This window comes from Anneissia japonica, unplaced genomic scaffold (genome assembly GCF_011630105.1).
Source record: "Anneissia japonica isolate Jap-2015-1 unplaced genomic scaffold, ASM1163010v1 scaffold1764_len714935_cov166, whole genome shotgun sequence".
NCBI classification, from domain to species: Eukaryota; Metazoa; Echinodermata; class Crinoidea; order Comatulida; family Comatulidae; genus Anneissia; species Anneissia japonica.
This window is the reverse complement of record NW_022757468.1, coordinates 318,309-328,968: the sequence shown is the minus strand read 5'-3', so window position 1 is coordinate 328,968 and position 10,660 is coordinate 318,309. Positions and strand designations below refer to the sequence as shown.

At 33.2% G+C, this 10,660-nt stretch overlaps 1 protein-coding gene across 1 annotated transcript in view; it reads right to left on the bottom strand.

The window, feature by feature from the left end:
• Positions 1-23: 23 nt before the first annotated feature.
• The window catches only part of LOC117124783 (latrophilin-like protein 1), a 26,204-nt gene continuing 15,567 nt past the window's right edge, over positions 24-10,660 (bottom strand). Inside the window, exons 8-20 of the mRNA XM_033271113.1 lie at positions 10,472-10,524; positions 10,061-10,187; positions 9,184-9,290; positions 8,408-8,510; positions 8,049-8,202; positions 4,718-4,784; positions 4,452-4,518; positions 4,093-4,178; positions 3,077-3,203; positions 2,490-2,531; positions 1,509-1,613; positions 1,333-1,363; positions 24-796 (exon numbers count right to left, since the gene is read on the bottom strand). Coding sequence (XP_033127004.1) covers positions 777-796; positions 1,333-1,363; positions 1,509-1,613; positions 2,490-2,531; positions 3,077-3,203; positions 4,093-4,178; positions 4,452-4,518; positions 4,718-4,784; positions 8,049-8,202; positions 8,408-8,510; positions 9,184-9,290; positions 10,061-10,187; positions 10,472-10,524 — 1,089 coding nt within the window. The 3' untranslated portion in view covers positions 24-776. The remainder of the gene's footprint in view (positions 797-1,332; positions 1,364-1,508; positions 1,614-2,489; positions 2,532-3,076; positions 3,204-4,092; positions 4,179-4,451; positions 4,519-4,717; positions 4,785-8,048; positions 8,203-8,407; positions 8,511-9,183; positions 9,291-10,060; positions 10,188-10,471; positions 10,525-10,660) is intronic.

Here is a 10,660-nt window from a genome sequence, read left to right as displayed (position 1 = left end):
AAAGTAAATAGCCTTATATTTGGCTTTTTCTCATTTATTTATTAAGCACATTTATAATTCATGATAAATCATGCTCAAATGCGCTTTACATGATAAAAAATACCAAAAAGAAAAGAAAATCAAAATACAAAAATAAACCACACAAAGAACATACACTTGTAAAGAGCTTCATATCAAGCTTACCGTATCTACACAATTAGAATATTAAAAATAGTATCCCATATTAAATATAGTACAGTAAATTATCATTTAATTCGGCTTCAAATAATACATAATAATTAAAAGAAGACATTCTACATATTGGTAGCACCAGTTAAAGCAAAACTGGATTCCGTCACGTTCGTACCAGTGATGCTCACAGACAGCACATAGAATTAAGCATACGGATTTCACCAAGTCGGTACATTGTAACATACACATAGTGATTCCAAAGGCTCCCTATTAACAATGCAGAACACATACAGTGTCATTGATATTGCTATGTATCATGTAGGTTTTTAAAAGGTGTAGCTCCAGTGGGTGGGGTAAAGGGAAGAGCGTTATAGGTGGGAGAAAACGCAGTCCTTTGAGGTAAAATCTGTACTTTTTAGCGATTGTTATACTTAGGCTCTTATGCTTAAGTACAGTATAACAATCTCTTTAAATCCCTAATTTTTTGCACCGGTTCTGAAAGATTGTTCCCCCCCCCCCCTTTGCATTCCATCTACCGAGAGAGTTTTAAGCGGCTCCTGACCACCCACACTTAGTTCTCGTCCTTTTAATGAAATTCTTGCACTTCACCAAGCATGTATTAAACCTGTGGAAAAGTCATATATATAGTATTAGCAATCATCAGGATTTGTTTTCCTTCAATTATAATTTATACTCTTCTTTCATTTCTTTTAACAGTTATTATTACAGTTCCCTCTGTTGGTCACAATATATCTTTTTTAGCTTTAGCACGTGATGTAAATGTTTTTTGTTATTGTTATATTATAATTATAATAATAATAATAATTATTATTATTATTATCATCACTATTATTGTCATCGTCCTCATCATCAACACCATCATTATCATCATCATCATCATCAACATCATCTTCACCATCAACACCATTATCATTACCATCGTCGTCATAATCGTTGTCCGCGTTGTTGACGTCATCACAATCATCATAATCATCATCAATGTCATCATCATCATCGGTTCTAGTTAGGGTGGGACTCTCATGGGTTGACTAATGATACAAGTTCAAATAATACATACAAACATCAACCTCCTTGGATACATGAGTAATTCTATTATTTATTCTACTGAACTAATTAGAAACGAATACATAATATACATGCCTATCTTAAAATGTCTTCTCATTGGCGGTATCTGAAACAAAATACATGGTGTAAATCGTGATAGAGTTGGTGAGAAAGCAGAAATTACTGTAATAATAGTTCAGGTAGTAATGGTGATGATAATGATGATGATGATCAACCAATGGACGCACATGTTATATAACATGACGTCATACCTGAACTGTGCTGGTCCTGCCCTCCCTTCTGTGGTTTCGTTCATGTCGGGAAACCGTTGGTATTGATACATTTCGTTTGTAGTACTGGAAATAAAGTCGGCGAATCTGCGGTACAATATTAAATATTTATATATAATAATATAGAATAGATGTGATATAATTGTAGTAACATTCGAGTGAATATTAACCGTATTTTGGTTATTTTAACGCGTTTCACAATGTGATTACCGTTTACATCGATATTGTTATTTTCAAACGTCTCAAATGGAAGGGATGACAAAGTATCAGAAAATACACGCTAAAATAACCTTTTTATACCTGTTTAGTGAACCCTTTGACCGCCAAAACTGGTGATTTTGAAAAAAAATAATATTGTATTTTTGGCCAATTAGAGCACCCTCCGCTACGGAAAAATGGAAATTTCATTAAAAACATTTATTGTATTTATTTTCATTACGCCCTCCGCTCCCTTGAAATCTCCAAAAATAAGATAATAATAATAGTAGGCCTAACCCACCTTCAGCCTCATTTCAATATAAATAATAATAATTGGCCATATTATTATTATTATTATTATTATTTATTATTATTATTATTATTATTATTATTAAAATGTGCATAAAGGTCGGTAACTTAGATTTCGAAGGTAGTAGAATTGAAGCACCTTCAGAAGGAGGCTCGACAGATTCAGTGAGAAAAAGATGATCCCCTGGTGCCTTAGTTTAGTTGTGACAGTGTATGAGTGAATCTGCCCGCCATCATAATGTAATTTAATATGAGATTTTATAAAGGAAAGACATTGCAAAGGTTATACATTTTTGATTGTGAGTAGAAACTATGGTAGGCCATCATCCATAACTTTCACATCATCCCCTATTAATCTGTGTGGGCATCAAAGATCTTATAAGTGTTTTAGAACCGTGCGCCACCACTGCGGCAGAGGTGTTTTTCTCAACACTTCGACTTTATAGGCCTACTTACCTCATCATTGAATACTATAAGCTGACAGAAAATGAATATCCCCTGCAAAGAATAACATATCTAAATAATTTCTCAACAAACATGTTTTTTAACGTAATAGAATGAAGTCCTAAGAAAGTGGATTATATAAGATTCCTCCAAATTTAAAGACCGACTGAGTGTATTTTGCGTGTACAGTCATTGACATTATAAAATTACAATTGAATACGTTCTGAAATTAACAGTTAGGCGAGACTTTTTTTTATTCCTTGTTTAGCGAACTCTCCGACCGGCAGGATTGGTGATTTTGAATCAAAATAAAATTGTATTTTTGGCCAATTAGCGCACCCTCCGCTACGAAAAGATGAAAATTTCATAAAAGGCTGTTTTTGTATTTATTTCTATTACGCCCTCCGCTCCCCTGAAATCTCAAAAAAAAAAAGAAAAAAAAAAGAGAAGATAATAGGCCTAATAACAATAGTATTCCCCATTCACCCCCTCTCATCAGCCCCATTTCAAAAAGTCTAAATGCGCCACTGAGGGAGACAGTGTGCAACTGATACAATATGATGATAAGTGATGAAAAGTTGAAAAGAAATAGTACCTACCTGTGATGAGTTAAAGATCACGAACATGTATGTGAAAAAAATCGTATCGCCAAATGATGCAATCAATCCAAATACCCAGGTCAAACCCATCAATGGTATCATCAATAAGACCGCACGAATACTGTTTCTACAAATAATTAAAATATTGACGGTTCTATCTGTCTGTGTATAGGCCCTATACTATTCCGGGTACACACTGGACCGACTCCGGAGAACGCAACGCACACGTCGGAGCCGCACGCATCGGATCGTTTTCACATTCCGCTCAATTTGCCATCGACAATCAGTAGACGGCGTCGCGTCGTCAAGCGTGTGGCGCAGCGTGTAAAGGTGTTGGATTTCTGATCGTGAGATCGAGACCGATGCTCGTCGCATTGCTTGTTTCCTTGGGCAAGGCACTTTTACTTACGTTTGCCTCTAGCCACACAGGAGTATAAATGGGTACCTGGTAGGATATGGTATGGCATTGAATGTATGGGTCGTGAGCGTAAATGCAGCAATGACCAAGGATACTCCCCAGGGAGCAGAGGTTGCACAATGTGCGGTTCTGCCAACTCAGTATCCAGTGACCAGGGAAATAATGATGCCAACGCCTTGTATAATCTGCGGATTGTGATAGGCGCTATATAAATTATATAATTAAAAAAACTCGCACGACGCAGTGTGTGCCCGATTTTATATGATGATTATGATGATAAATCATTTTGAAGATGATAGTGATAATGATAACGATAATTATGATCATGGTGATGATGATGATGATGACGATGACAGGGAAGATAAAGATGATGATGATAACGAGGAAAAGAGTCATGGTAATGTTGAGGATGAGGATCACGATTTTAACAGAATTACAGAAGTGTTGATAATGATGTTATAAAATAAAATAAATAAATGTTGATGTTGAGTATGCGAATGATGTATTACTGTAATACCAATTTTGATAATAATGCTGATGATTGACTAATTCATTCCAAATTCTTACTCAATTATGTGCCGTTGCAAACATACCGTACCTCATCCGTTCTTTCCTGCTTTTGCTCGCATTTACTTTAAGGCTCACGAACGTCTTGATAACAGCCAATAGAATGAATATGTTTCCCTTCGAAAGAAACAAGTGTCGTCAATATGACGCAATGGAGTTATCGATGACACAGTCGTACACAAGAGCAGTGCTGTGTAATTTTGCGTCACCATATATTACTGAATTGTAGTTATCGTATACGGTAGTTTATCATGGATTTACAAAATTCAAGTAATATAATTATTCTCTATTCAAACAAATTATGATTATGATTATTTTTATTCATTAACATCAATATTATTATCATTGTCAGCGTTGTCGTCATCTTCATTATTGTCCAAAAATACCTACAGCAATCACTAAAAGGATGACCGTGACAAAGGCCCAGATAATATCTGTTGATGTATCTAGCCAACACCTAAAACAAACGAAAAAAAAACACTGACATCAATATTGGTAATAACAAAAATAAACTGGTTTAAATTATGTTACCAACAAAGAAGACATTGAATGAATTTATTGCGAATCAATTAAAGGGCTAACGAACATAGAAAATTAAAACAAAATCGATAAAGGTGAAATGTTTATAAATGCATATGTTGAAAAAAAAAACTCACGATTGTGCAGTTCCATAACTTGATGGCTTAGATAAGAATGCAATTAACACAATAACTAGAGGCGGACCTTTGAGGTTAAAGCAAATAATAATAACTGAGTTTAATTCATATATTATATCAAATTAAATAAAAAATAATTTATATGTAAATAATTATTTCTATGCAGAATAGGTCAAGTTTCATATTTTCTTTAAAAATAATTATTACATCAGAACCATAATGCAAAAAGTAAAGTTGGCTGCTTAAAAACATTAGTGAATATATAAATTAAAAAAAACCATTTAATAAAAACTACTTTTATCCTTATTGAAAACTATCTAAGATTTCATAAATCGTTAAACGATATAATACCAACATAATATAAATTACCCATCGAATCCTGCTCCATGTCGTAATTTACAGTCTGTTCAGTTACAATCAGGTTGCAATTAGAGTTCCTATAGAGACTCTAGTTACAATCAAAGCCATATATATAAAGAGTTGCGACATTCCGCTCCTTGGTTTTCGAAAGTCACGTGGTACACACCGTCCATTTTGTGTCATAATCTTCCCGATGAACACATGCAAAGTATATGTGTTACGTACAATGCATATTAATTTCACACACTTAATTATATTTTATAATTGGACAGCATATCAGAATTTATATATAATCGAATATTTGCGCGCGTGTGTGCTCGCGTAAATTCCATAGGCCTACTCGCGTAAATTATTGGAATGAATTAGAATTTTTTTCAATTACTGTTAATTCGTCACATTATTAATTAACTAAGACTGAAGACCCGACGTATTTTAATTAATGGTAATGGTAACCCTCTTCATTGGTTTAGTTTCCCCCTATGGATACCAGATAAATCTAACAGAGAGTTAAATAGGCAATTTAACCATTAGGATGCGTATCGGTACTTAAATACAAATAGTGTGTCTGAACTTAACAGTCTTTACTACTTAGCCGGATACTGTGTTTCGAAAAGAAGTATCAATCCCAATGTGACCTTTGCCTTGCCTTCACACTCGTAACGCCAACATCAACTGCAGTTTCCAAACTGACGAAGTTGAAAGATTATGTTGGCGACAGCTTAATATATGTTTCTCAACCCGTCTTCGACATGATTAAAGAAATAGAAACAATGTTTCGAGAAATCGACGAAGTTTCATTCCATAACATAAGTCAAGGAATGTGAAACCATACAGCCCCATTCCCGGCAAAATTTCAGTTTTTAAGAAAAATCTAATTTTTGTATAATGGTTATAAAGATTTATAAATATAATACGGAATTGCTAGTTTAACTGAATTTAGACATTCCTAAGAATGAAAAAAAAAAGTAAAATAAGACTGAAATTTGATTTTTTTGTGTTCCACACAAAAAATAAATGCGGATGAATTTTTCATTTTGATTTTGCGATAGGTCGTGAGAAGATATATCGTAGGCGCCGAAAACATTAGAATATCCAGCGCTGCTAGGCTAGGCCTAGCCTTACCTCGATTTAGGTTCTGTTATCACACATAAAAACGGCTGAACTATCAAGCAAAAGCTTAATTGCCTATGAGGAAAGTAGTTAAAAAAATAAAATAGGCATAATTTCACTAATCAATTGAAGATGTTTAGGCGAGACTTTTTTTATATCTTGTTTAGCGAACCTCCGACCGCAAATAATGGTGATTTCGAATAAAAATATAATTATATTTTTGGGCACGAAAAATGTAAATTAACTAATAAGTATGTATTTTATTACGCTCTTCGTTCCCCTACACTGTTTACGTTCATCATTAAAATTTTATTTTTATTTTCTCATTCGCCTAGATGCGTTCGGAAAAATATTTAAGCTAAATAAATTCACCCTTTTCTGACGACCTTTAAAAGTTGTTCGCTAAAAAATATTTAAAAATGGTTCTTCTTAATTTCAATTGTTTGTACAGCCTGTATAAATACGAATGACAATGAAAATAAAGGTGATGTTTTATAATCTTAAAAATGATTTGCTGTTTCTATTGCATACTATTATATATAATTATTATGACTTTATTTTGGAAACGACGCTTTTAAAACAGCGGACACGCTCTTGCAGTGTGTTCATAAAAGTAACATACTGTGCAGCCATAATACAATATTAAAACAGAGGCGAGACTTTTAATACTATAAAATTTACGTTACACAATTACACAAGTTGAATATATCACAGATTCTGTATATCATTTAACACTTACAATTTATAACATTTACAGCAAAGCACAGTTTATATATTGCGGACAACTGACCTATACTCTTTTAATATTTATAAATAATAATAATAAAATAATTAACATAAGATTTGTATAGGGCTCGTTCATATTCAAATTTAAAGAGCAACAATCTATATACCCTATATACGGATTTTAATTACATTTTGATATACATATTAAAATAATTTTTGCTGCTCGTCACATATCATTTATTTGCAAAAACAACAGGAGCTACTTAAGGGTCTATATGGCAGGATTGCCTAATTGAAGAATGCTTGCCATCGAAGGGCTCTCTCTCTCGGTCTATTGGCGAGGATTAAATAACTGCTTAAAAATAGTAAATTATTACAATATTTATGATATGAAATTGGATATAAATAGTGAAATCATAAAAAAAAAGTCTATAAATATAGTTACATGAAATTCGACTGCTAAAAACATTAAATGGAATTAAACTATACAGGAGGCCGATAATTGTATTATACAATATTATACACAGGAACACACATCACGTTAGACACAGAACGCGCATCGCGTTTGACACATGGCTTCAAAATTCTCAATGTCGCAACTCTTTCTATCTATGGCTCTGGTTACAATTATGTCCGTACAGCGCTACCACCGAGTGAACTAAGTCAAACCAAAGATCTTTGGTCAAACTAATAGTGACTAGTGGCGCTGTGACGAATAGAAGCTTAAACAACCCAATTATAGGCCTGGTTTGTATGGTCGATCAACAGAGTGCCAAAACCAAGGAACATACAAGCAAATGATTGTATGCAAATTACTACAGGGAGGTCTGATGGATACATCACTGCTTAAAGTCTCAAATGATGTAATGATATTAATATTAATACAAGATAACACATTATATATACGTTTTTAGTTACCTAAATATTTCTTCCAACGACACACATTTATATTTATGAGCGTATGACAAACACCAAATAGTTAAAACACCAATAAAATTAATACTATTCTTTATATCAATGTTTTGAAAAATACAAAAATAACAAGATTATATATATGTATTTAATTACCAAACTTTATTTGTGAACATAATTATTGATATTTTACTACAATAACAAGTGACCATGATTGACTTACCCCAGCCGAATATGACATAAAGATAACCCTTTGGATTTCTATGCTGAAGATTAATGTTAGAATTCATAAGAAGATGTACACCTTCCAGCAACATCCACGCAAAACTGACAGTAAACAGGTATTGTAGAAGTATGGCGATAAAAGTGCAACCCGCCTTGTAAAAGGAAATGAAATTTTTTCTAACTTTGATCAAACAATTATTAATTCTATTTTTTAATGGTAATAATAATAAAATGGATAATACAAATTCAGAATGTTTACATTTTTATTGGATAGATCATGTACGAAAGAATAGCTTTATTCACTGATAGGCCTAATACAAAATATTTTTGTCGAATTTAGTACTATACTCTTCTTACCCTAGTGCTAGTACCGTCGATAAAGCAAATGTAAAGAAACTGTGCCAATGCCAACGATGCGGCCAGATTAATGTGGATGATGTTTCGCCTCGTTCGCCAAACTCTATAAGCGAGCAAAATATAAGTGTCCATTTTATTATGATTATCGTTAAATCGAATAATAACTATATTAAACGGCAGCATCAGTTTTATCACTTTCACCATCTTCAATCATCATAATCAGCATTATTATCATCACCTTTGTAGTTATCATCATCATTACATTAATAATATTAACCGTCATTTGTAATCATGCCATCTTCATAGGGCGAAACATCACTCCTATGATATGTTCCTGACGCAAAATCACATCGAAATAAACAGCGTTAATAATATAACTAATTTTATTGTTATAAGCATAACAATTTTCAGGCTTTATAAATAATCATTATTTTCAGTGTCATCATCATCATTATCGTTATCATTATCACTGTCATCATCGTCGTCATCATAATCAGCATCATCATCATTAATCCTATCATCACATTTACTATTATCGTTACTTATAGTTGTCATGAAAAGAGAATTAGCATTATTATCGTCAATGCCATCATGGATGACTATTGTATCATGCATAACATAACGATATTGTTGCTTTTCTCTGTGTATTATATGACTAATGATTTTTTCATTAGGTCAACTCATAACATTCGATGATGTCATCACCACCATTTCTCTATACTATATCAATTCTGTATTGTGCAAACTCTCGTAGTCGTGCAATGTGGTGAACCTACTTGAGCCAAACGTAAGTGAAAATAGTCAGAAGGAGACAGATGATGGAGAGTGATGTCAGCAAGTACGTTAGAATATCCAGTGCAATAGTATTTCCAATTGAAAGTACCTATAAGATAAAGAGAGATGATTAAAAACAAATATTCAGGGATATTAAAGAATATATTGATCCATCTATCTATCTACCTATCTATCATTTATCCATCGACACACCCAAAAGCAACTCTAAGTTGGCGGTAGCTACTGTGTCCGAGCTGAACTGCAGGCTTCTTTACTCAACCTTGGTCCCCGGTTCAATTTTTGCACTGCCCTCCTAGTTTTTAACCGGAGGGTTTCACAACGCATCATATTTCGGATTACACGTTTAAGCCGTTGGTCCCTTAGCAACCTGGCCGATGTGCACGATAAATAACGCAGTACACTCTTCGAAAGAGTAAGATATTGCTTCCGGGTGGAAATGACCTGGGTACCAAGGGTTAGTAACGGATCTCCACGTTTCAGCGCATACATAGTGGCTAAAAACACCTTAGCCCTCACTTTTAATATATTTATTATTAATGACGTTTGTTTGTATGCTATAAACAATGCTTAAACTGTGTAGTTTTGTACAGTTTTTGTAGAATGGTATACCAGAAAAAACATAAATAAGCGAATCGAAGAATAGATGATTGATTGAATGAATGAATGAATAAATAAATAAATGAATGAATGAACGAACAAAGGAACGAACAAAAGAACGAACGAACGATTGATTGAATGAATGAATTATACTGATTTATTGATTGATGGATAAACTGATTAATTGATTAATTTATAAATGCATGAATTTTTTTTTTTTTGATTGAACTAACATACATAATAATTTGTTTGTTATCTCACCTTGGGTGATTTGTCAACTCTCATAAGAATTGCAAAATTAGTTAAGTGTGTACAATGACAAGTCGTTTGATTCAGCAGTACTGATGCAACCCAGCAACCATTCTCTGACCACACCCCACCGTTCGTACTTAAACAAACAAAAAAAGACACTTTCATATGTTTTAAGCAAAGCTGTTGCAAGTATTTTCTGGTTGTTTTATCGATCGTCTCATTTTACTTTTGTGGATGTAGGCCTATTAGACGTAGGTCTATTAATTAATAATGAAATCAATTTATTGTAGCGTATAATCATGTAATGTAGTGTAATGTAATATATGGACAATAATATCCTGTCAGAAATATGGCTTCCTCGCTATAAAAAAAAAATGGTAAGAATAACTAAAATAATTATTTTAAAACTATTGTACATACCTATTCGTAAATTCCCAATAGGTACACACAACCTCTTGGTTTTCTTCTAGTTCCTATAAACATTACATTATAAAGGTTTAGTTACGGAAAAGCACTGAAGTTTTTCTTACGGGAAATGCCTTTATTTAAGTTTTTTGCACAAGAACATCATTTTGCAGCAGGGTCACCATTTGTTCCACAACTGAAACA